General features: G+C 36.6%; 1 protein-coding gene across 1 annotated transcript; it reads right to left on the bottom strand.

Annotated features, from left to right (window-relative positions):
* Nucleotides 1-941: 941 nt before the first annotated feature.
* On the bottom strand, nt 942-27,887 carry CDC7 (cell division cycle 7). The gene is given in 14 exon segments (XM_045980538.1): nt 942-2,631; nt 5,687-5,836; nt 8,687-8,769; nt 9,584-9,762; nt 10,536-10,631; nt 11,243-11,358; nt 11,361-11,383; nt 11,385-11,492; nt 12,366-12,508; nt 12,594-12,687; nt 16,023-16,158; nt 18,294-18,377; nt 26,913-27,107; nt 27,816-27,887. Coding segments are annotated over 13 exon segments (1,719 nt in total). The 5' UTR covers nt 27,028-27,107; nt 27,816-27,887; the 3' UTR covers nt 942-2,239.
* Nucleotides 27,888-27,945: the final 58 nt, after the last annotated feature.

The following is a 27,945-nucleotide window of genomic DNA, read 5'->3' on the forward strand; positions in this document are numbered from 1 at the left end:
GTTATATTAATAGTCCTAAATGTCTAAGGCTTATTAAATGAAAACACCCTTAATAGTTTTATCTCAAGAGTCTGAGCAGTAAGAATTTTAAAAAGCTGACAATAAAAAATAGCTGAATATTCTGGGAACTTCCATCATAATTGGAAATGGCATTAACTAGTTACCTTCTTAATCTTTCCCTAAAAATGACTATTTTGACTAAAATCTTTTAGGCTGATATATGCCATTTTAAAATGCTGTTCAGAAGGCTGAAAAGCTTGAAGAATATGCGTATGGAAACTCCTTTCTAATTTCTATCTATATAGCTCCCAACATTCTCTAGTGGGACTGAAATTGCCTGAGAACTAATTGACAACACTGCATGGCTTTTAAAACACTGGCTCCCTTTACCGCCCACCTCCCTTTGCATATCAGCCAAGTTCTCTTCTAATAGAATATTGATATTAATAAAAAGTTGAAAGAGCCACCCTGAATATTAAACTTTCTTAGAAAACATCTCCTGCCCTGCACTTTTGGCAGTTCAATTTTTCTTCCTGTTAATTTTCTTAGAATATGTTAACTTGATTGTGAAATCACAACAAGAAAAAAAATTTTTTTTAGCTAAGACTTCGTTATGATTACTGAGGTGACTTACTGCTTTACAATTTGTTACAAATTTCCTACAAATGAGGTGAATGAACACCTTTTCTATACAAAAATCTACTTCCATCTTTCACGTATTGGTTGAGCCAGGTCAATTTTAGTTAATCTACTGCCTACTATTTGTTGGAGAAGCATTCATCAATCTCAGAAGGAAAATATTTCCTTTCCTAATTTTTTTTTAAAGGGTATTCCTCCTTTTTTTTTTTTAAAGGGGATTTTTCAAATGAGTAGCCAGACATAAAAAATATAAAAGAATAACTTTATTAAACATACAAATTCAAGAACATTCAAATTTTGTTTTTAAAAGATACAGTATGAGAAGACCGAGCACATCAGCAGTAATGGTTTATGTATATACTATACTTACCAAATAGGGTAGGTAGACATTACTGACTTGAATGCACAAAATAACAAAATGTATGTTCTAGAGCCCTAGAACATTTCTATACTCTGTATCTCTACTAAATAGGAAACTTCTCAGCGGATCCATACCCCCAGACTTATTTCCCACAGAAAGAATTTGATATATTGTCAATGATATCTATAATTTTGGAATGTAGTAATACATAAGCCTCCATCTCTGGTCCTCCTCTATTACGCCCACTTAATTCTCTTCCCAACACACCCAAGATTCTAGTAATCAACGTTCTCTGAGCAGGACCAATTTAGTTGTAATAGGGTGCAGAGATCCTGATGACACACGCAGAGGAAAAACCTCCAATAATATTCTCAAGGCTGTATTTACTTTTCCTTTTAACAGTTACCTAATTACACCTAAGATGGTGAGAAAAAGAAAAGCATTTTGGACTATCAGTATTCATTTGGCTCTGCAGCTTCGCTTTAAACAACCACTGTACGCAGTGAGTTTCCAACTGTAAACACGTGCAATATTTAAGAGAGCACCCAGAAACTTTGTGGAAAGCACCATGTTATTTCCAAGGAGAATGTGTTAGGTGAGAAAAAGAAGGTGGAAAAATCAAGAGAAACCATTAAGAAACACATGTCAATTCGCACACAAAAAAAATGCTTTATCAAAGTACTTTGAAAAATTGATAAATTCAGTTTTAACTGCTATTACTCCTAACATTTTTTCATTGTTTTAGTGTTCGTAAGTGTAACATATGCCTTTAGAAGACGGAATGATCTCCATTACCTTTAGAATGGTTAGAGCACCACACCAGGTTGAGTTTTCTAAAAGCACACAAAGCTCACAGTTTAAAGAAACCAATAGTCTTTTGACTCCTTTAGTCCTGATCACATCCATTAATTTTAAGACTTACACCTCAAACTACTATGTTCTAGGATAAAACAGCTTCTTTTTCTGTATATGGCAGTGACAAGTAATTAGGGAAACTAAAGATCTGATTCTACTTGGGTAGATCTAAGTTTGTCAAAGATCATGTAGTTAGCCTGAAGAACTACCCCATGCATTTTAGGTAATTTTAATCCATATTTTAGAGTCTGCCAAAGAGCAAATACTAAGATTTTAAAATATTCATCCTGCCCTGGTCTCTAATCAAGAAGTTATAGCTGTTACAAAGAACTCTTTTTCACCCTGTCTCATAATACACAACAGCAAACATTACAAGAATGAGAATCACAAACTCATATCTTTAAAAAAAGGGTGCAACAAAGCCTCTTCTGCTGTTATTCTTGAAGCTGGATTTAGATCGAGAAGTTTATCAAGCAGGTCGTAAGCTTCATCAGGTACCTCATTCCAGCCTTGTAAATTGGCATCTGTATTCAGACTACCCACACAGCCATTACTGTCCCCTTTATACAACAAATTTCCTGAGTGTTGCGCTTGAGGTGTTTGTGTAAGGTGAGAAGCTTTATGGTCAGTTGTCTCTGAAAAAGCTGGGTCACAAGAAACAGGCCCTTGTATATCACTTGTTAATTTGGGAGTGTTAGAATCGATACCTCTGAGCTTCTCACAGAGTTTTCTCAAGTCTTGTGCTGGGACTTCCTTGCTACACAATATTGATTTGCCTAAAAAAGAAAAAAAAATATGTATTTTATATTAGTTGAACATATCAGAAGTCTCATAAGAATCATGCAAGCTCCATGATGCACTTTGTGGATATATTCACATTGTGTGTCAGAGCACATGCTAATATTTAATCTGTGTTTTGTACAGCATAGTTGAAGGTCAAATCATAAAGTAGGACATAGCAAGTAGAAAGCAGTGACTTACTAAACTACGGAAGGACTCACCTGACTGCCCATTTCTTTACCACATCCTCCTCTCATTTGTCATCAGCTATAGCTCCCATTCTCTCTCCTCCTTCCAAGTTTCTAAATGCCCCTGGATACATGGTTCCTATCTTTGCCTGGGATTCCTTGCACTCCCCTGTGCCTAGGATGCTCTAACGTTTTTATCATCATTCAGCTTAAGAACTACTTTTGTGAGGCCTGATACTCTGAGAGTTGAACATTCTAAACTTGTTATACCTGTGAAAATTTCTACTTTTACTTTCATTGGCCTGTATTATAGCTGTAGGTCTGTTTCACCTACTAGACTATAAGCTCTCTGAAGATAGGGACTATTTAATTTACCTTTGAATCCCCAAAGCCTAGACAGTGTCTGGTACATAGGAGGATCTCAATTAATGTCTGCTGGACTAGACAAAACATTACTCAGCCTCTCATGTCGTTGTTCAGATGTCCCATCCTTACAGATGCTGTCCTTGACCAATCTCTAAAATAGCTGAGCCCTCTTCTCTTCCTTTCCCCTTTTATTTTTCTCAATACCGCTCATTTGACAGATTCGTCTCTCCCACTAGAATTTAAGTTCTAGATTCAATGACAGTACTTGGGCCACAAAAAGTTCTGATACATGTTTTTGAATGAGTTAATAAGCAAACCAGATCTGTTTTTAAAAATGTGAATGTTTTTCAAACAATTTCCTGACAGATTTATCAGACATGGGCAAAAACAAGCACACAAATGGGCAGTAGTGTATTATCTTGGCCTTATATTTCCTTATTAAACAGAAATGTGAGGGCGCCTGGGTGGCTCAGTGGGTTAAGATCTGACTTCAGCTCAGGTCATGATCTTAGGGTCTTGGGATTGAGCCCTGTGTAGGGTTCCCTGTTCAACTGAGAGTCTGTTTGAAATTCTCTCCTCTGCCCCTCCCCCCACTCTCTCTCAAATAAATCTTTAAAAAATATATTTTGTTACAGACTATGTGTCAGGCATTTATTTTAGCTCAAGGTTTTTCTTCTGAATTTCTTTCACAGAACTCAACAAGTCCTTGATGACAACCCACAATGGGGCCACCTCTAGGAGCTGAAGACAGTGAGGTAGGTTATGCATAATAGAAGCAAAAGTACTCCCACTGCTAATCCCAAGCAGGTCATTTCTTTGGGTGCTAAAGGTGAACTGCGACTACTGAAGTTTTGAGTCCTTCTGTATTCAGCCCAAAGCTATGGTAAGATATGACTGAAAAAGCTGTGGCAATCCTACTGATAAAACTGAGACAAGTACTACATGGCATTATTATTTTTCTAACAGGAGAACAAGCATTACAATGATAAATCTTTAAAAGCCCTTGCCTGCTATCCTGACACCCTGGAATGTTTTTGTGCTGCACGTTGTGCTTCCGTTACTGGTCCTCATTATAATCTTGACTACAGAGGGGGGAGATTTAAGATCTTCGACAAAATGTTCTGGTGTTCACTCTGTGATAAACTTCATGTTTATAAAGTTCTCATGAAGTTATTCAATAGTAGATGAAAATTTTTCTCAATAAGTTGAGAATAAACATGTGTAAGAATGTGTAAGAATATAATTTCCAAGGTCTCAATTTTGCCTTCCATTTATGACCACTTTCCCTTTATATGTGTGTAGTATTTCACACTATTATCTCAGATAAAATTTTCTTAATGTAGGTGCAAGAAAGCTACAGGTTGTAGATTGACTTTGCTGCAGAAACACTTTTTCGTAAGCCTCTACCATGACGTTTTCTTCACAACCACCACCAAGTTTTTCTGATGGGATCAGACCATAGCAATGGTGTGTAAGTAAGAGGCAATCATCTTAGAAGTTGTTCTTGGTCAAAATCGCTTGTTTTTTCAAACAAGCCTGGACATTCCTACGTATCATATTTTCTGAATCTTATTTTCTAGGAAGGAGTGGGGTGAGATAGGCATATATATTTTTTTAAGTTTCTCAGATAATTCTGATCTGGACCCTTGATAATCCTGGACCTGCTGATCCTGGGGCTGGGCACAAAGCAGCCCAGCTACTTTTGAAGTGGGCTGCCTGAAATTTTGTCCCACATGGGTGTTCTGTATCTTGTGGTAGCATGTTGACTCAAACACAGCCACCCACTTTGGAAAACATTAACTGTAATTGTACATGGAGAATAAATACAAGGTGAGCAATTGAGTTCAAGTCACTGGCCAGAACAAGGCTGAGATAATTCTCAGGTGCCCTATGAAGTACACTGCATATCCCTGTCTTTGGAAGTGTAAGAACTTGGATAGCTAAGGAGATGACTTCCCATGTCCAGTATAGGCTTACAATAATAACTCCATCAGCAAAGGTGTTCTGCTCATTTTTCTTCGTTGTTACCCTAACCCTAAGGAACCTAACAACTAACATTTTATTATCTTCTCTACTATGGTTCTTATTAAATTTCCTTGTTAGTATAGACTAAGATCACTTAAGTCAGGCCCAAGAACACCCGATGCTTAATAAATATACAATAAACAAATTAAAACATACTACTGAAAATATGTATATAATAAAGTCAAACCATAACCACAGGGAGTTATTCCGTACTGTTTTAAGATTATAAAGTTGAATTTTAAATATTTAAGTAGCACTTTGTGCTTGTAAGATTAAATGATTATACAGAAGAAAAGTGATGAATTTTTTTTATACACTGCAATTAATTTTAAAGCAAGAGAAATTTTGTACCTAACATCAGAAAATTTTACAAACACAGAATATGTTTACTTGTAAAGAGAATTTCATAATAATTTGATTTATAGGAGATAATAAAGGCATCTGTTTTGTTCTAGAATATAAAACTGCTTACCAAAAGTTTTAGCAGCTTGGATAGTTTCCCTGGATCCACGAATTGTCATAATTTGAGCCAAAGCAGTTAAATCATCACTTGCTTTATAAAATGGATATCGCCCACTAAGCAAAGAAAGGAATATGACACCTGCAGACCACATGTCAATTGCTGTAACAGAAAACAAACTTTAAAAAAAAAATCCCAAATCTGTGATTTTATCACCAATAGTCAGTTTATATCAATGTTATATCCGTAGTTCTCAACTTTTGCTGTGCAAATTATCTTGAGCCTTACAAAAATTCTGATTCCCAGGCCCACTCAGAGACTCTGATTTCATTGTTCTGGAGTAGGGCTCAGGCATCAGTATTTTTTAAGTGCTTCAGATGCTGTAGTGTGCTACCAGGACTGAGAAACCCTGGTCCAATTTCCTTAATACAAAATATAATGTATTCTTTCTTGAGCAACATGTTAGTAAGTTTAAAGGCTATTTCATCATTAGAAAACAATAAGTAGATATGTATTTTATAAGATCAAAAGAAATCCAAAATAGCTATGTGGGAAAAATCTGGATGCTCCTCAAGAATTACCTACTTTAATCTCTAGAATTCTGGCAGTTAATATTAAGACCAGCCCAGGCTCATGTTAGGACACTGTTTCTTTTAGGGACATCTTCTCTCCTAATCGTTGACCTCCTAGTATCACCAAGTTATTTGTTCTCTATTCCCTTGGCTGTTTGATCACCTGCCTTTCTTTGTCTCTTCTCCACCTCTGCCTCCTTCTCCAGCTTTCTCTCCAGGCCTTAAGGCTGAGGTTCCCCAGAGTTCTAATCTCTTCTTCCTCTGTATTCTCTCCCTGCTTGGCTCCATCTGCCTCATGGCTTTAACCATCTTTTCTGTACTGATGACACTCAATTGTATTTCCAGCCTAGAATTCCATGAGCTTGACTTTTATTTTGTTGGACATTTCTGTCTGTGTCTCACAAATATCTGAAGCCAATTATGCCCCAATCCACCTTATCTTTCCTTGTAAACCGTTACTTATTTATTCTCCACCTTTGTTATTGATACCCATTCAAGTCCCCTAAGCTACCAATCTGATAAACATCCTGAGTGCTTTTTCCTTCACCACCCCAAACCCAAATCCCACAACCAATTATCTATCAAGTTCTACCTTTCCAATCCTTAACCTTTCTTTTCATTCCTATTAATGATGCCCTCATTCCGGCTTTCAGCATCTCTCACTTGAACCACTATTAAGCCACCACTCTCCAAAACCTATCCTCTCTGTACACCTGCCAGAATGATCCAGTTAGAATATAATTAATACCATGTCTTTCCCTTGAATAATTTCCCAACACTTAATAGTCCACGCTGTTTAACATGTGTGATTTGACTTATTAGGGGGACAAGGTTTATTTCTCACCATTCTTTCACTTCTATCTTACAGTCTAGCAACACTAAACTTATTGTTTCCTATATGAATGACTAGACCTGTTTCTTGAGATCCTCTGCTCGTGTATCATTGCCAACCACCCACTCCAATTTACATCTCTTCTCAGAGGTTCCCTCTTCTATAAATTTCCTTCCATATTCCCTTCAGATAGGAATAATTAGGTATCCCTCAAATACCTTGTATAAAGATTTATAACTGTCCTCTACAAGTTACTATTTAAGAGTAAGCAGCTATTTCATTCCTTCTTCTTGTATCATTAGCAAGTGTAGAATAACACACGATAGTTGAATGTATTTCTTTAAAGTCCATGAGCTAAGCCAGTGACAGCATTCATTTACTCAAGATTTTTCCTGGGTTTTGGCTCAATGGTAACTTTTGTAAATTATAAACCTTTTCCTTTTTTAAAACTCTTTAAGGCTACTGTACTGTACTACTTTCACAATAACAAAATAATTTTAATAATAATTAATAGTTTTAATAATTAATAATTTTAACTAAATAACACACAATCAAGTGTGTCACAGAAGACTTTTGGGGTATTGGGCAAACAGATAAAATGCAGCCAAGTCTCAAGTTAGCAAAGACTACTAAACACAATTTTTCTTCCAAAACAAAATTCCTGGCAAAAATCATCTTGTAGAACCTAGATGTCCATCAACAGATGAATGGATAAAGAAAATGTTCCACAATGGAATACTATGCAGCCATCAAAAGAAATGAAATCTTGGGGTGCCTGGGTGGCTCAGTGGGTTAAGCTGCTGCCTTCGGCTCAGGTCATGATCTCAGGGTCCTGGGATCGAGTCCCGCATCAGGCTCTCTGCTCAACGGAGAGCCTGCTTCCCTTCCTCTCTCTCTGCCTGCCTCTCTTGTGATTTCTCTCTGTCAAATAAATAAATAAAATCTTTAAAAAAAAAGAGAAATGAAATCTTGCCATTTGTGATGACGTGGATGGAACTAGAGGGTATTATGCTTAGCGAAATAAGTCAATCGGAGAAAGATAATTATCATATAATCTCCCTGATAGGAGGAAGTGGAGATGCAATGTGGGGGGTTTGGGGGGTAGGAAAAGAATAAATGAAACAAGATGGGATCGGGAGGGAGACAAACCATAAGAGACTCTTAATCTCACAAAACAAACTGAGGGTTGCTTGGGGTGGGGGGGAGGGAGAAGGTGGTGGGGTTATGGACATTGGGGAGGGTATGTGCTATGGTGAGTGCTGTGAAGTGTGTAAACCTGGCAGTTCACAGACCTGTACCCCTGGGGCTAATAATACATTATATATTTATAAAAAAATAATTTAAAAAAAATCATCTTGTAAATAGACAAGATGTAATCTATAGGAAAAAATGTTACCAAAAAAAAAAAAAAAAAACCCCACAACACTAGGAGTAGAAATTTTCATTAACAGCATGATCTCAAAAATGGGACTATCACACTGTTAGAACCACTTATATAATTTATTAAAAGCAGAAAAATATTAATATTAGTAAAACAAAGATCATAAAATAAAATATACCTGGGATAACCAATTCTTAATGGGGTTCTTCCTTTCTAGTGCAACATACCTGTAGTTTGGTTGGGGCACTTTGTCAAAACCTCTGGTGCTCTGAATCCTGGTGTTCCTGCCCTAGGGGCAACCTGTTGCCGCCTTATGATGATGAAGTAAGATTTTTCTAGTTATATTACAAGTTTAATTATTTAAGACCAAAATGTGACATTTATTTGTTACAGTAAATTCTGCCTTGATAGCTATATAAATAAAAGTTACTTACAAAGCAAATAATAATTCAGTGTGATGAAAATCCTAGGTTTTATTTCTACCTCTCCCCTCTACCCCACAAATTATCAGGCCTTATTCCAGAAAAGTTTTAAGGTAACTTCCAGGTATAAAAATAGGTAGTAGATGATAAGGACTATAACAGAAAAACATAATACAACAGAATTGAATACAACAAAATTCAGAGGTATAAAAATTCATTTGTGTGGAGTGATATCAGAAAGTTACATTTCTGATATACTTACTCTCTTATATACTTGGGTTAGGAGAGGTTCATGACAGCTCATGAAAATTTTGAAAGGAAGGGAGGAATTTATGAGGTTAAGAGTAGGAAGTGGGAGTGAGAGAGATACTCTATTTAGTTCTGGTTATTTCTACATGGGAATAAGGAAAGAAAACAAAAGATTAAATCAGCAAGCAAAATGTGTGATTGTAAGTTTCCAAAAAACTACCCCTGCCCCCACCAAAATTATTTGCCTATAAGAGCAAATGTGTTTTTCAAAGAGCATATAAATGTCAAATAAACAATATATGAAAATAGTTATCATTTGCTCTTCAAGGTACCTCTCCCCATCAGTGTCTGTGTTGTTCCTTTCCTCACACTAAATCAGTTGCCCACCAAAATCAATGTGATTTCTACTGTCTGATAGCATGCTGATTTTATAGCACCATCAAAACACATTACCTTGAAAGGCAAATACTGCAAACTTTATCTGTTGCATAACAGTCACAGGTCAGGTTAGCTGGGCAAGAACTGGCAGTTTTCCTGATCACACCACTATTCATAACTTTTGTAGAAACAGCCTTCTTTTTTGTTGCTAACTTTCTAGAGAGTACATCCGCAGTCTTTGACTGCTTCATAAGCTGTAAAAGAAAAGTTGTATTTCCTATTTTCATGATACTTAACATGGTACCTTCAAATGCTAGTATAACAAAACATAACAGAAACATAACTTTTAGAACTGCCAAATGGGCTGTTGGATTTTAAGTCAACAGTTGTCTATTAAAGTATTTAAGATCTTTTTAGGTTTTCCTGTTGAATAAACACATTAAAATTTACTTAATAGTCCTCAATTGGTAATTACTTGACTTATACTTTATCACAACTTTTCCTGATGTTACAAAAGTATAACACAGTTAGGTTCTAGTGTCTAACTCCATTTCAGAACTATAAACTGCACAATTACATTGGCTAAAATCAGAGTTTGAATTTGTTGCTCATGCTATCTATCTGTTATAGGATATCTTAAGTCAATTTAAAACCATTTAACATTGATTACAATTTAGTAAACTTTACAAACATTTTTATGCTATGAACTGTGTCAGAAAAGTGTTATTTATTAGGAGCTCACGTTCTAGCCAATGAGAGAAAAGGCCTAATGTTCTAAATGTTCCTTTAGAAAAGAGTAACAACAGCCAGCTAACCAAAAATGATAAAAAATTCCACCAGAAAAGTTCAGGAAAAAAAAATGGAGAAAATAAAAGTGTTGACAAGATGCTCAAAGCAGTAATACTGTCTGCCACAGCAAAACTCTATTTTTAAAAACTTAGTGATAATAAATACTAATCTACTAAGCCCTAAATTCTCTTTAGTGTACGACTGACTGATGATTGCACTATTAAGCTACATTACTTACTTTCACTGCAGGGCTCTCATGTGAAATGGAGCTGTGTATATTGAAATTTCTTTCTCCAAAAACAGAGCGCTGGACAGAAAGGCCTACAGATCCCTCCTACAATACCAACAAAAACAAGGAAAATAAGGATTATATCTGTAACACTTTCTGCCAGCTGTACTCTGCCAGTTTTGAAAGAGTTAAGTGACATGAAACAAAAACAGCTGCATCCAAGTCATTCTCAGGCACCAAAACACTTCTGTGAAAGGAGAAAATAGTCTAGACAGAATTTTTAACACCCAATGTTATCATAATCCACAAATATAAGAACTAAAAAATTTAAAAACCACCTGCATGGACGTTACATTTTTGCTGTGCAGCTAAAATGGAGATAGACACTTCAGAATTTTTCCCCTATAACTAATGTTTTCTTTTAAAAAGGATAATTAATCTGAACTTTATAACATGCAGGGAGAATTTGTTATTTTCCATATTTGTTACATAACGTAATGACAGAGACATTATAAATCTACCAAGTAATTTCAGTTTTGAAATGGTAAAACAATCCATTATAAATCTTAGTGGAATCTAATCAATTTAATATGTAACAAATGTAAAAATAATTTTTTTGATTGCAAGTGTTGTCTTGGTATTATATCTCCCTCTGTTGGATGAAGAAGTACATTTCTAAAACCTTATTAGTATTTGAGAAACAAAAGAGGCAGAACCTTTCCATCTTTTCCTTGTTTAATCTGACTTTGTGCATTTGTGTAGGGCCTTTTAACAGAAGTTTTCATGGTGGGCTGCTGATTCAACTCCTTAGGTGCTGCTGGGCCACTCAATGAATCTTGTTTCCTGTGATTATATGGATTATTTTGTGAACAACTTTCCTGCTGAGCTTCAGACTGGACAAATTTAAGAAGCTCTATTTTCGTATCATGGGTTCCTTGAGCCAAACCAAAGTCTACCAAAGCGTACCTAAGACAAAAGTAAGCATTTTTACTTTTTTGTAACAATCAAAGCTTAATAACATCATAATACACTCAAGTCATATTCATACAAAAAGTTAATTCTTTACTGGATCAATTAAGAATTTATAATATTCTTGAAAAAAGACAAGAAAAATGAGTTTATCAACAAGGTAATGATTTAGCAGTTAATAGGCTTGAAAATTAAGGAATGATATATCTCATACACACAAAAAAATCTTTCTCCCCTTTTTCCAACGGCCTATGCTAACAAGGCAGATAAGGACTACAGGACAAAAGCCCAATCCTTTGTTCCCTTACCATGGCAGAGATGACATCACAGTAGATAATGTTTAATTAAATAAACTTAAAAAAATGAATTAAAAACATGAATTTAAAATTTGATTTCATTAAAGAAAGTTAAAGAGAAAATTCAGAAGTATAAAATTCAAGAAAAGAAGTTATATTTCTATACTTCCTATCATACTCAGTATGACCCATTATATATTGAACAGTATTAAAGTTAGGTCTTCAGCTTATAATACCTCTATCAGTGTAAAAAACATACATGTGTGTGCGTGCGCGTACACACACACACACACACACAAAAACAACTTTAGTATTGAAACAGGAAATTACCTATCATTCGGCAATCTTTCTAAGTTTCTTTTTGTTAAGTGCTATTTCTACTGAACCATGCTGTATCTAATATACACTGCTTTACCGATACAGTTTTATATTTTCTTTCACTGTATTTCCATTCCCAACCATAATGAAAAATTGAAACAAACTGTGCATGCAGTATATTCTGTATTTCCGAGATGAACCGCATAGCACAAATTCATTCAAGTGTAATTATTTTCTGGTAACTTTTCATACTTACTTTTTTAGGCGTCTATTATATAAAAAATTGCTGGGTTTAACATCACGGTGAACAATACCAAACTGATGAATCCGTTTCAAAGCTCTAAACAGATTAAACATATATTCCCGTACTTCTTGAAAGGAAAGAGAATTCAAAATGTCCTAAGATAAAGTTATGAATAAGGTCATAAAATTGTTTTCAATTCAATATTCAGTCAATAAAAATTCAGTTAGTATTGAAACCTACCAAAAAGGACTCATGCTCCAGATATGGCATAGCAATAACCACGTGATCATTTTTCCTAAAGCAGTATTTAACTCCCATGACATTGTCTTGCCCCCTAGTGGAAAAATGCATAATGAACTTTAGAGGAAAGATCAAATGAATTGAAACTTTATGCTCAGTTTCCTTAAAAATGAAGTGTTAGCAATGCATAAATAATGCTAGAAAACTACTTAAAACCAACAACTTGTAGGATGGTATACATGTTTAACTGACTTCTACAAGCTAAAAAAAAAAAAAAAGCACCAGTTATGAAGTTATTATAATTCAGACATGAGATAATTATAGTTTTAATTGGGGAAGTGATAGAATGAGGACAACATGAATAACAAGAATGCATTAATAAGACTTAGTAGTCAATAAAATGATAATAGTAATAAGTTAGTTAAAATATAGCTAGTATTTATTGAGCATTCACTCTATGTCAAGCATTGATCTAAGTGAGCACTTCACATTTATTAACTAATTCACTTAATCCTCACAACAGCTCTATCAGGACGATGCTATTACTTCCTCCGCTTTTTGCACAGATAAGGAAATTGAGGGACAGGGAGGTTCAGGAACTTCCAAAGGACACTAAACTAGGAAGTCATGGAGACAGGATTTGAATCCGGACAGTCTGCTCTAGATCTATGCTCTTAACTGCTATGCTATATTGTATCCTAAAAGATGAGGAAAATAGGGTAAAGTTGACCTTCATGGTTCTGAGCCCCAGGAGTGAAACAACATGGATACCAACAAAATATATGGAGGAATCAGGAAAAGAAGCATTGAAAGACAAGACATCATTTTGGTAAAAATTTCTAGATATGAAATCACATCTTTTTTGAGAATTGAGAGGTCAGTGACAGTACTTGTGGAGAAGTGATACCTAAAGCTCTGAAAATGATTTGAGAGAAGAGAAAACTTGAGTCTTGGAAAAGTCTCAAGTTGGAGGGTAAACCAAGGAAGGGGCAGAAAGCCCACAAAGGAATGTCATCCAGATGAGGAATTTTAAATGAAGTAGTAATCAGTATGAAGGCCATGAGAATAAGGACTGAGGGAAGTCTTCTAGTTTGGCAAAAGAGGAATTAACTGGTAATTTTTCAGAGAGCAATTTAAGTGGAAGGGAAGAGGCCAAACAGGACTTATGGAGGCAAAACAGGATACAATGGATGCAGAACATAAAATTTGCCTGAAATATCTGGCAAAGAAAAAAAGAAAAACCAGTGTGGGAGCTAGAAAGGAAGCAAGATCAGATAAAGACTTTTTTTTTAGCATGCATTTTTTTGAAGTACGTAGAAAGGAAAAATGGTAGAGAAAATATTTAAAATATGGGAAAAGGTACAATTTTATTCAAGTGACTAGAATGGATGTAATTATGCCATAGAGAGGCCATCTCATCCTCCTATTTTCTCCAATAAAGGGAGGGTGAAACAAAGAAATTGGCTTGTCCATTCATCCAAAAAATATTTAGTGGGCACAGTCATTTGGGAGACACTATCAGATATTAGGAATGGGAAGGCAAATTAAAATTAACATTTCTGCCCTCATGGAGTTTATTATCTAATGAATAGTAACATAATAAAATAACATAAGACAGATTACAAGGTTTTTGAAAGAGATCAAAAGATGCTGTGACAATAACATATAAGTGAATCTGATTTAATTCAGAAGACATCTTTGTTTTTCTGTTTAAGTAGGCTGCAGGCCTAGAATGGAGCTCAACGCAAGGCCTGAACTCAGGACCCTGAGATCAAGACCTGAGGAGAAATCAAGAGCCCGACGCTTAACTGAGCCACTTGGGTGTCCCTCAGAAGACGTCTTTGAAGTGGTGCCACTCTTGCTCAGATCAGAAAGAAGAGAGGTCAGCATGCAAAGACTGGGAGAGGTCTTACTGGAGGACAGTATGGACAGTGACACTAAGAGAAGAAAGCTTGAGACAAATTTGAGGAAGTGAAGAAACTAGAGCACAGAGAGGAAGGTGGGAAAAGTGGCATGTGATAAGGCTGAATTTTTGTTTTTGGTTGTTTTTTTTTTTTAAGGAAAACCACTGAAGGATTTTAAGTGATGGAACTAACAGTATATGATTTATACACATAATATAAATTTTGATATTTAAAGATCACTCTGCTGTTTTGTAACAATAGGATTCAGAGGGAAAGAGAAGAAGCAGGCTATTTTAGTAATCTAGGCTTGGTCTGAGATAGTGGTTCAGAGGACAGGAAAATATGGATGGGTTTTTAGATATATTTTGGAGGTAAAATTGCCAAGACCAGATGATGGATTCTGAGATGAGCTGATGAAAACAGACTGTTGCAATAGGGGTTTTGGGGTAGCCAAAGGAGTATTAAAATTTAGTTTACAGAATATTAGGTTTGAGATATTTATTAGGTACCCAAGTGGATATGTCAAATCAGGTGGGTATATACAAAACTACAGGTAAGAGGTCTGAGACAAGATATATACTTATGGGAATCCATAAGGGAATATATACTTATGGGAACTTAAAGCCACATGGAAATACAAACTACCTAGAGAAGGGTCCAGAGCAAGAAAGCCCAAGATCAGGCACTCCAACATTAAGATGTCAGGTAGAGAGGAAGAACTGGCAAAAGGCTATTGAAAATGAAAAGCCAAATAAAGCAGGAAGAAAAACAAGGAGCATGTGGCAGTACAGAAGTCAAAAGACAATGATTCAAATAAAATATGTTAAACATTGCCTACATTCATGTCAAGAGAAAAAGAAAACTGGCAAAAAGGAAGTCATGCTTGACTCTATCTAAAGTAGCTTCAGTTTAGCACAGAGGACAGCAGACACTGTGAGTAGTAAAGGTAGGGTGTGAAAGTGAAAACAGTGTATGTAGGTCATTTTTGGGAAGTCTGGCTGGGTGGGGGGGAAGCAAAGACATGACGGGAGCAGCTGGAAGAGGGATGGCAGTACAGGGGCATAGGAGATACTAGATCATGTACCTTTGATGATAGGAATGACCTAGAAGAGAGAGATCAATGAGAAAGACATGCCAGATGTTTCTGTTCAAAATAAAAGTATGAAATGGGGCTTTACATATAAAAACTTATATTATGTATATACATCGTATACTGAGGAGATATGAAATATGAATTCCCTACACTTTAAAAAATATCTAGACCATGGTTTATGATTTAGCAGGAAGATTAGAAAAAGTGGTAAGAGAATAGGAAATCAAGCTGGGCCTCAAGGTAATCCACTCTAAAAATACAAATTTAATTAACCATCCCAACGTTAGAGGAAAAAATGCTACCAAACTGGAAACACCTGACTGAAAGATGTTCAATTCATGGATAATCTCTCATCTCTGTTAGATATCCCTTTAAAAAATCTTAAAAATTATATACAGCCACTTCAATTAAAACATCTTTTAAGTTACATACCCAGCCACTGTGAGGCACTGAAGTTCAGCTGCAATTCTTATAGGATGACTTGTTGGAATTAAGTGTTTAAGAGCAATTTTCTCTTCAGGTCCTATTTGTAACTGTGCTGTAGCCAAATAAACAGAGCTAAAAGTGCCTGTAAAACAATTTATTAAATTTTTCAATATTTGGTTTTGATGCTAAAATAGATTTTAAAAACTGTTTGGAACCCAGAAAATTATCCTAATCTATTCATTAATATATTTAATGATATTAAACATTAAGAGTAACAACATTTATAAATACAACTAACTTTCAATTTTTAATAAATTCTTAACTGTGCTTAGTTCTTTACAGGGTATATTAATTTACCAAATATCTACAATAAATCTGTTTGCCTGGGTTAAAAAAAAAATATTTCCATAGTCACAATCCAAGGTAACGAGTATTTTTCTATAATACTGTCATTTGAAATTACTTTCTTACAACAGGTCTGTTAGAAGCAGAAATGTTAATAGTCTTCGGGGAAAAAACCCTACAACACCTAGGCTTTTAAATTCAGCATTAAACTAAGCATAAAACATAAAAGAGTTGGTGGCCAGTTAAATTTAAGAAATACTGAGTCAAAACAAACTGATATATTTCTTTACTACAAAATTTTCCAGAGCTTTAATATGTTTTAAATACATCATGAATAACCAAAAGGGAGCTTATATATACATTTTCCAAACTTATTTAGCCTTGCAACACCCTCCTTCCCTTCCCCCTCCAACAACAGCTATCAGTTTGTTAAGAGGACACCAGCGGATTCCAGAACAGAGTTTTTTGTTTTTGTTTTTAAAGATTCTACTTATTTGAGAAAGAGAAAGCATAAGCAGGGGGGGCGGCTGGCAGAGAGAGGGAGAAGAAGGTTCTCCACTGAGCCCAATGCAGGGCTCCATCTTGGGACTCTCGGATCATGACCTGAGCCGAAGGCAGATGCATAACCAACTGAGCCACCCAGGCACCCCTGGAACAGTTTTTTGAACACTAAGTCAGAACACACTGGGATTCAGTCCCAGATCAGGCTCCCTTCCCTTCTCATTGGGGAGTCTGCTTCCCCCTCTTCCTCTGCCCCTCCCCCAGCTCATGCTCTTTCTCAAATAAAGAAAATATATTTTTTTAATTTCTAAAAAAAAAAAAAAGATAAGGAAAAGATGTAAAGATCTACTTCTTACATCACAAATCATCTCCTCTTCTAATCTCTTCTAATTCTTCTGCCCCCATGACCCAGCCCTTTGTCTGACACTTTGTATTGCGAAAAGCAAAGAAATGGAAGGTTTTTTGTTTTTAACTATTTAAGTATTTCTCAATATAGCCACCAAAACCTTCTATTATCTTTTACTTTCTCATTCACTTCACATCTGATAAATTCACCCTTCATTCAGTCAACAAGACTACCAGTCTCTCAACGACATTTACGTTAATACTAATCTTTTTTTTTCTTTATTTGGTGGGGGGAGGGGAGGAAAAGAGAGAATCTCAAGCAGATTCCCCATTGAACATGGAGTCCGACGCAGGGCTCAATCCCTCAACCCTGAGATCATCATGACCTGAGCCAAAACCAAGAGCTGGACACTTAAGAAACTAAGCCACCGAGGCACCCCAATACTGATTATTGCATAAATATCATACTACTTTATTTTCATCTATTTTGCCACCTCAGGTTTCATACATGTTTCAATGTAGAGTTCAACCTAACTATAATGGAGAAAGGAAAAGGAGCTGACTTCCCTTGATCGAATTCCTCCATATGAATTTATAATTTCTCATTTTTAATAACTATTGATATATTAGTATATCAATACTTTCAATGGTATAACAGCATAAAGATTAAAATAGGACTGTTCATTTTACTGTAAATACTTATTCTTTCATTCCTTCCAGGGAAAAAGAAAACCTGATGTCATAATTAGTAAATGACCATGGTCTTAATAGTTTAAAAAGCATATACTTTTCAGGGGCACCTGGGTGGCTCAGTGGGTTAAGCCTCTGCCTTCAGCTCAGGTCATGCTCTCAGGGTCCTGGGATTGAGGCCTGCGTCAGGCTCTCTGCTCAGGAGGGAGCCTGCTTCCCCTTCTCTCTCTGCCTGCCTCTCTGCCTACTTGTGATTTCTCTATCAAATAAATAGATAAAATCTTTGGGGGAAAAAAGCATATAATTTTCAATAGGAAATACTAACGAAAAATCAAGATTATGCAAAGGAAAATGTAAGGAAAAGAAACTTATAAATAAAGTAGATCTCTATATTACCTTCTCCAATTTTGTCCTTAATCTTAAACAGATTACCAAGCTGTGGTACAGCTTCATAAAGCTTCTCAATATCTTTTTTAACACCTATCAAGGAAGAAGAATTTGTAGTTATAATTAATGAGAGTATATTTTATACTTTTAAGTCAAACTCAATGAAATAAATTCTAAAACAAAATTAAATTACAAATTTAAAAGCTATGATATATCTCAAAATCATGATAAAAATATTTAAAACCCTGTTAGATTGCTATAACACACATACCTCTTGAACAAATAGATAAAACTGGTAAGTCCCAGAATCACATACACCAAATTTGTATTAGTCTGGAATTACATACTAGCAGATACATTGTCATTGCACAGAGTACAACACAATAAAGAAGCTAAATTAAAAAAAACAACAACAACAATCTGTCCTGCAATCACTAGATGGCATGACAAGGACACAATGCAATCTTCTTGAAAACTATTTCTCTCCCCCAAGACACAAAATGTTACACACTTGGGAAAGTTTTATATATTGAATATTCACAGTGTACATTCAGAAAGAAATATCTACTAAAGCTCTCAGGAATATTAGAAATATTTTTAAAGAACTATCCCAATATCAATAGTATCCTCTATCTTTGAGAGCAAATATAATACATGGCTACTTTTAAATAAATAAATAAAAGCTCTTTACAAAAACATACATGGTTAAAATAGGAACAGGCAGTAATACCAGTTGTGATAAACTACTGGATATAAAAGAAAATTACATACTTAAGAGTCATTGGATTTTATTACAATATCTAAGCCAACCATCAGCTACTTTTTCAGTTATAATAATAATCTGGATAGTGTACATAATGGTTTAAGACATTTTCAAACCATTTTCACATATATTATCTTTTCAGATCTTCAAAATAGCACTGAGATATTGGCAGAACAGGAATTATCCTGATTTTCAGATAAGAAAACCCTACTCAGGGAAATGAAATCATCCGGCCATATAACAAACACTATAAAAATGCTCAGCGATGTGTAGTTAAAAAAAAAATTGGTGCAACCCTCTTCACTAGCTCAGTCTACTGGAAAGAACAGCTTTTAAAAGCTCACTCTGAATATAAGACAGTAATTGTAATAATACAGGAATGTAATATATTACTAGTTAGAAGGAAGGGGAGGGGAATGAACACATCTGAAGATACCAGGAAGCTCCAGGTGACAGTTAAGCTGTGTTTTGAAGCACTCACCAAGTAGAAAAAGTGGATGAGGCATTTTAGGACCATGTATGTAAGGAACTATGTATGTAAAGACATGGATTATTTTGAGGGGAGAGGTGGATAAGGCAAGTAATGACATTCAGTGTGGCTAAAGAAGGGAAAGACAGAGAATGCAAGTGAAGCCATGGAAAATTTTTAAGCAGGAAGATGGTAAGTAGAGGACAAATTTGAGGGGGAGGAAAAACAACACTAAGAGCTTTCAGAAACTAGGGGTACCTGGATGGCTCAGTTAAGTGGCTGCATTTGGCTTAGGTCATGATCCCAGGTTTCTGGGATCAAGTCCCATATGGGGCTCTCTGCTCAGTGGGGATTCTGCTTCTCCCTTTCCCAGCACCACTCTCTCGTGTGAGTATGTGTATGACATGCACACACTCTCTCTCTCTCTCAAATGAATTTTAAAAAAATACAGCTGGAACTATTTAACAGGCAAAGAAGATCTAGTCTAGTATTCTTTCCACTGTATCAATCCATATAAGGATTATTTCCCATCTACTTCATAGGTGAAGTGGAGAAGCTTCATGGGTTTCAATATAAGAGGCAAGAATGTACCCATAATTACATGTATCCGTTTTGGAGATGGGAGGCCTAAATTAAAATCCTGGCTCCAATATTTAACAGGCAGTATGACCTTCCTTGAGCATAGAGTTTACCACTTTGAGCCTTAGTCTCCCCATCTACAGAAAATGGGTAATAACTGTACCCATGCTAATGAGATACTGTGAGGATTAGATGAAATAATATACATAAGAGAAACTTTTAACACAATGCCTGGCACATAGTAAATATTAAATAAAAGACAGTGGTAATCTTATTGTTGTAATTATTGTTATTATTTCTTTAGCACTTTTTTTAAAAAGATTTATTTGACAGAGATCACAAGTAGGCAAAGATCTTTAGCACTTTTGCTTTTATTATTCCCTCTACTTGAAATCTTCTCCCCATATAATTTCATGTGATTGGCTCAATGGTCAGTCTTCTCTGACATCCTATTTAAAATAACATTCCTCTTATTACTCACATTACCCGGCTTATTGTCTTGAGAGTACTTATCTAGTATAAAATCATCCTGTTTGTTTGCTAGAATATAACAAGACTATACGTTCTATCAGTAGCTCCCTATTTGTGTAATTTACCATAGTACATTCAGCTCCTAGTTAGAAGTGCCTGGCATGTTCGTTCAATGAATGAATTATTACTATCATTATGGGCTTCAGAGACAGCTGTAGGGGAAAAAAAAAAAAAACCAGTACCGAAAGTTGAGAAGTTACAAAAGAGTGAAGCCAAAGACAGTAGCAGCTACTTCACTATCAGCTACCACACTACTTCACTCTAAAAACCAAAACCAAGGCCTGGGGGGAAAAGACAGCTTTCTAGCACTCATAGTTGCCACAGTCAATTACAATCTTTCCTAATGAGTGTCAATTCCAACCAGCTTCAAATTCCAGTATTAGAGGAAAGGTACCATGAAAGATACTAAAATGATATGTTCAATTTTATATATTTCCTTGATTTCAAAACCCAATTTTTAAAACTCTGAAAAAATCAGGATGCAACCTACAGTTGTCAGCCAGCATCAACAGAACAGGTATCAAAACCTTAAAGAAAATCCAAGAAATCATAAAGGAGCATTCACATTTAACCCTTAAGCACAAATGGTCATGGGGAGCAGTGGTAAAGGTGATGAAGTAGAAATCAAATGTAGGCCAACTCCACCTAAGTGGGCTCTTATGAGTCCACTAACAATGGCTTTTTAAAGAGATAAACTCCTCAAAGAAATTCTGCAACACTAATGTACAGAGGACAATATCATGAGGGGGGAAAATAGGATGTCAGTGAGTCTGAGTACTAAAACTGACTCAGAAGAGAAAGATGTGAAATGTTTCCCTTTTTAATTATGTACCAGAGATAAAGAGTTATTTGTCTCATTAGATCTAAAAGAACTCTTTCAAAAAGTATAAAATAAAAAATTCTAGGTGATAAGAAAAGCATTGTGTCAGTATAACTGGCAGCATTTCTGAGCAGTATATTAAAAGGTGTATCTGACAATCACTGATATTTATATATTATGAAATATGTTAAGAAGCCTGTTTGTAGGGGTGCCTGGGTGGCTCAGTCAGTTGGGTGTCTGCCTTTGGCTTGGGTCATGATCCCAGGCTCCTAGGTTTGAGCCCCACGTTGGACTCCCTGTTCATTCTGGGGTTTGCTTCTCCCTCTCCTTCTCTCTCTGCCCCTCCCCCTGCTCTCTCTCTCAAATAAATAAAATCTTAAAAAAAAAAAAAAAAGAGGCCTGTTTGTAGTCTTTTTATTACTAAGTATATTAAAGTGTTTGTGTGCATGTTTTGTTGTTTGTGTATATATGATTGATAACACCAAAACCTTTGAAGTAGTATGATACAGAGTTGTGCTGTCTACTGGTTTCATGTGACTATTTAAATTTAAGCTAAAATTTTAAAAATTAAAAATTTCCTCACTCAAGCCACAGGTGACAACAAACATTTCCATTATCACAAAAGATACTACTGGAGTGCTGATACAGAAGAAAGCCTAAATTCAACTCCTATTATTAAACCACATTAATGTCCAGTTTCTGAACCTGCAAATCAAAGAGGTCAGATTAGACAAACTTTACTTCCAAGTCTATGAGTTCCATATTTTGGAACTTCCTTCTGTTGCAGCTTGAGCTGGCACTCCGTAGTAGAGATGCTGATTAACTATTAGAAATCAACAGAGAGGGGAGCCTGAGTGGCTCAGTTGTTAAGCATCTGCCTTCGGTCAGGTCGTGATCCCAGAGTCATGGGCATGATCCCAGGGTACTGAGATCGAGTGCAACATTAGGCTCCCTGCTTGGTGGGAAGCCTGCGTCTCCCTCTCCCACCCTCCCTGCTTGTGTTCCCCCTCTCGCTATCTCTCTCTCTCTCTCTGTCAAATATATAAATTTAAAAAGTCTTAAAAAAAATCAGAGAAAAATATAAGGAACTACTGTAATGCACAAGTCACTCACTTGTATACCACTTCCATATCACTCACTACTAATTTGCTATGTACTCACCTATTCTTACAAAATTCAAAATATGCTTAGTTTCCTGTCACTACGCAACAGTAAAACTTTCTGACTACCAAATCGAATGCAAAATCCTCAATTCTAAAGTGGAGATGAGGGTAAACAGCAGAAAGGTGCATTAGTGTTAAACAGTGGAATATACTACTAAAGGCAGAGATGAATGAATATATACTTTGAGGATTAGGGTAAGACTGTGAAAAGTCTACAAGCCAAAAAATTAAATGCCTGTATTTTAAACATAAAGGTCTAGCTTCTGTTTTGAATTTCTTTTTTTTTTTTAAGATTTTATTTATTTGACAGAGATTACAAGTAGGCAGAGCCTTAGGCAGAAGCGGGAAGCGGGCTCCCTCCTAAGCAGACAGCCTGATGAAGGGCTTGATCCCAGGACTCTGAGATCATGACCTGAGCTGAAGGCAGAGGCCTAACCCACTGAGCCACCCAGGCGCCCCCTGTTTTGAAATTTTTAGTAAAATTTTTTTTCCTGCTACGTGATATATCCAAGTGGCTTTAATACAGCCACTATACTCACTGTTTTCATCATTGCTAGCCTGTATTATCTAGTTGTAACACAGAATGATCCTGTGAAAGCTAAGTCACCATGTCACTATTTTGCTCAAACTCACTAATAATTTCATAACTTGCTTCATATAAAAGCCAAGGAATATCTCCTCTCCTCATACCTCTCTGCCATCACTCCCACTATCCTCCAGCTTCCAGTCACAAGGACCTCCTTGCTCCTCCTAAATGCTAGGCACACTCCCATCTCAGGGCCTTCTCTCTTGCTGTCTCCTCTGCCAGGAATGCTCTCCCCCAGATATCTACATAGCTCACTCTTTCACCACCTTCAAGTCTTAGTTCAAATGTTATGACACTGAAGTCTTCTCTGACCAATTACACTTATTAAAATCACAATCTCCGGGCGCCTGGGTGGCTCAGTGGGTTAAGCCGCTGCCTTCAGCTCAGGTCATGATCTCAGGGTCCTGGAATCGAGTCCCACATCGGGCTCTCTGCTCAGCGGAGAGCCTGCTTCCCTTCCTCTCTCTCTGCCTGCCTCTCTTGTGATTTCTGTCAAATAAATAAATAAAATCTTAAAAAAAAAAAAATCACAATCTCCAACTCCAACACTCCCTATCTCCACTTCCCTTCTTATTTTCTTTACAGTGTTAACCACTTTTTTTTTTTAAGATTTATTTATTTATTTGACAGACAGAGATTACAAGCAGGCAGAGAGGCAGGCAGAGAGAGAGGAGGAAGCAGGCCTCCTGCTGAGCAGAGAGTCCAACGTGGGGCTCGATCCCAGGACCCCGGGATCATGACCTGAGCAGAAGGCAGAGGCTTTAACCCACTGAGCCACCCAGGCGCCCCAGTGTTAACCACTTTTGAATATTTCTTTTATTGTCTATCTTTCCCCTAGACTGAGGGCATTGATTTTTGTTATGCATTGATTTATCCCAGCACCTTACAAAAGTAACTGCACATAATAAACATTTAATATTCATCATATAAATGAAATGTTTTAAATTACTTATGAAGGAGTAAAACTGACACTCTAGGAATATATGTGATGCCTATTCTGGACCTTCAGGTAATCCCTGACTTACATCTCTCAAACCAGGAAGATCATTTTAGGAACTAGGAAGATCAATTTAGCCCAAACTGAGGCAGTCCTGAGAGTGAAAAGGGCCACTAATAATAATGACAGTGTGACAACAGGCATAAACTGGATCTGTCCCAGGCAAATCATATGGCAACTACAACCCATTTTAGTAGTATGAGCTAAGAGCATCCATATAACACACCAAATGCATGCCTTATGGTACAGTTCAACAATACAGAGGAAAATAAACATTTGATACAATATTATGCCCCGTACTTTGTTCACTGCAGCATTTTTCTTAATAGGTAAAAATGGAAAACAATCCAAAACTTCAACTAAAAAGGTAATTAAATTATAACATACTACACAATGAAACATTAGGCAGTCAATTTAAATCAAGCTATAGATTTAATAACATAAGAAATGTTCAAGTTACATATTCCTAAGTGAAAAAATAAAGATTAGAAATAAGTTGGTTACATTCCTAATTTTTTTTTTCTTAAATATACCTCCGTATGCACAGGAAGACTAAAGGATTGTAATAAAATGTCTACAGTGGCAATATCTGTAGAGTGGGATTCGATTTCCTTATTTTGGCCTTCTCTAATTTCTAAATTTTCTTCAATAAGCTATACAATTTTTTATATAAAAAAAAGCCATAAAAAGCTGGAAAATATCCCAAAACAAAGGATCATGTTATTCATCCATTACACTATGTATTTTACTTTATATCTTTGCATTAAGTCATTCACTGGGGGCACATAGGTGGCTCTGGGGCACCTGTCTTCAGCTCAGATCAGGATCTAGGGTCCTGGGATAGAACCCCGAGTCTGGCTCCCTGCTCAGTGGGGAGTCTGCTTCTCACTCTGTCCCTCCCTTGCTTGTGCCCTCTCTTTCAGATGAATAAATAAAATCTTTAAAAGAAAATAAACCATTCAAGTATTTTCAAGCACCTACTACGTGCTAGACACTATTAGGTTCTGGGAATACAAAGATACATAAAGAGTTCCCACTTTTTTAAAAAAGTTATTCCATCATGGGAAAGTAAATCATATTAGATCATGAGACAGTTATGGGCCTGGATCTCATCAGCTTTACTCCTGACTGAAGTTGTTTTTGATATAACCTTAGCTTTTACTGAGTCATTAGAAAAAAAAGTTTTATGACTAAAACTTCAGCATGTTTTATGAATTATCAAAGGTACTGCTTATAAGGTTTAATGTTTTGATACATAAAAGCCACAATAACTATAGAAATTTAGAACAAAATTCATCTTTATTTCCCAGATTTTCAGAATATTAGAACAGTAGCTTTCACTTGAACATAATACTAGAACCAAGTCGGATTCATCTGTTCACACACTCTGCCTAATGTACAACATATACCAGGAGCTGCTTAAGATACTGCCTTCGAGGAGCTTACAGTATAACTAAAAAGACAAAACACAGAGTGCTAAAAAAATACAAAATTATATATATAATATATATATATAAAAATACAAAAATTATAATATAATGACTCCGTATTGCATTATATGTCCGATGACATAGAGGAAAGCTGTGAAGAACAGGAAAAATGGAAGAGCGCATCCATGAAACTGGATGAAGTGGCATTTTAAGATTATTCTAGTAGCAGTGCACCAGATGAACTGGAGGATGGAAAAGAAGTGAAAGCAGGCAATTTAGATAAGAAACTTCATTGCAATTCAGGAGCAAAGTGTAAGGGAATGAATCACTGTGGTGGATGTGGGAATGGAAAGAAGCAATGCCATATATATTAAAAGAAGATAAAGCAGGGTAACCGGATATGGGGAGCAAATACAAATCACACAGGTAACTGGAGTAATAGTGGCTTTCATCACCATAAATAGGGACATCAGAAAAGGTATTCATTTTGACACCAAAGAAGAGTTTAGTTTCAGTCAAAAAGCAAAGCAAGTGATGTCACTTCTTCTAGGGTATTGTTAAAGTCTATTTTGTAGTGGGTAAGTATATATCATGAATAGAAAGTCAAAGCTAGTATCTTTGGGACAAGCATTAAATATGCTTAAAACAAAGATGGAAAAGAAGATTTCACTACATTTTAGGAAAAAGAAAATGGTCACCTGGAACTCCCCTATTTAACAGGTATTTATTCAATGCCTATTATGTCCCAGGCACTACTAAAGCAGGAATGAAGGTGCACATTTTAGTGTACAAAATCAAGTATTGTTTGTTCCCCTCCTTCTCACTTCGGAGTTTGGATTAGGGTCAAGCAACACTTCATAATGTACACAGAGAAACAGTGCTTTACTATTGCTAAACCATTTATTTTTGTCAGTGAATTCTCCTTTTCAATCCTTTAACTGAAAATCCCTCCAATGTTGACTTCTAAATCCAAGTTTAATGCAATATGGTGAGTAGAGATAAGAACACATGCCTAGGAGAAAAAAATTCTAGTTTGGGGATCAACAAACTGTGTTCTTGGATGATCACCAATATTCAGACCTTAGCAACTTCATCTGTAAAATGACATAGATAGTCTATATTCCTAAACAGCAATCCAGTCCTAAATCTAGATCTTAGGATGTTTTACTGATTTATAAAATGCTCCCATTTAAATATACAACTCACTTTACCATTCAGGAACTTTCCTTTAAAAAAAATAATCGAAATCACAGACCTGTTGCCTGCACATCCTTGGAATTAAACACATACCTGGTAGTTTAAAATTCTGCTCATGTTTTTTTAACGAGCCATCAGCCTGAACCTGGTCACGCTGGAGAGAAAAAGCCATTGGTTCATCCATCTCAATCCCCAAAGACGCCTCCATCACAAAACAACTGGGATGCAAAATGCCAGCTAAGGGGTCATGTCCACAGAGGGAACAAAGCAGCTGTGAAAATTAGAATACTGGAGAAGATGAGAAGTTTAAATCACACACTGAACCAAGCACTAAAAAATGCCACTGTCCCAAAGGGGCAAACATTTAAAAGTGCACCATATGTCTAAATACCCAAAGGTGGGAAACCTGTGGGCCATTTCTCAGGATTCCATTTGCTTCACTTTCACCTTCCAGAAACACAAGCAGAGGGAACGAGGGGAAAACGTCCGAGGCAGGGGAGCCGCCTTGGCGGCCGGCGGTGGAAGAAAGGGTGCTGGTGGGAACTGGGACGGCTGCCAGCCCCGGCACGAGCCAGACGGAGAATGGGGTAGCAGGGATGGGTTGGGGTAGGCCTTGTGGTGAGAGCGGTTTGACCTGAGGGAGGAAATCGTTTGACTACTCAAAGGGAACGCCAGGCGGCTCGTCCAAGGCCCCACGCAAGCTGATGGAGAACTGGTCCGATACAGGCCACGAGCGCCGGGTAAAGAAAAAGAGAAGGGAATGAATGGGATCCTTCTAGGAGCACCGGCCGCGAGCTCAGCTGGGAAGGACCTTCCTCAGACCCGAGCAAGAACGGGATGCTTAGTACGCAGGCGCAGGACTTTCCCGCCGTGGGTCAGCGGGATCCGAAAGGGGTGGGGGCTTTACTGCGCTCCTACAAGACCGAAGTCACAACCCAGAATTCGTTTCTAATCCCTCACAATCCCGCGCCATGGAACAAACCGTCGGAAACTCACAGTTTAAGGGAATACGACTTCTGTGGCTCCCCAGGTGCCTGGGTCGCCACCTCCAAGAGCTCCCCACCTAGCGAGTGTGCCAAACGCGCCTGCGCAACACTTCCCGCCTCGCCGCTTCTGGTTGCTCATG

Source organism: Meles meles, chromosome 1 (genome assembly GCF_922984935.1).
Source record: "Meles meles chromosome 1, mMelMel3.1 paternal haplotype, whole genome shotgun sequence".
Lineage (NCBI taxonomy): Eukaryota > Metazoa > Chordata > Mammalia > Carnivora > Mustelidae > Meles > Meles meles.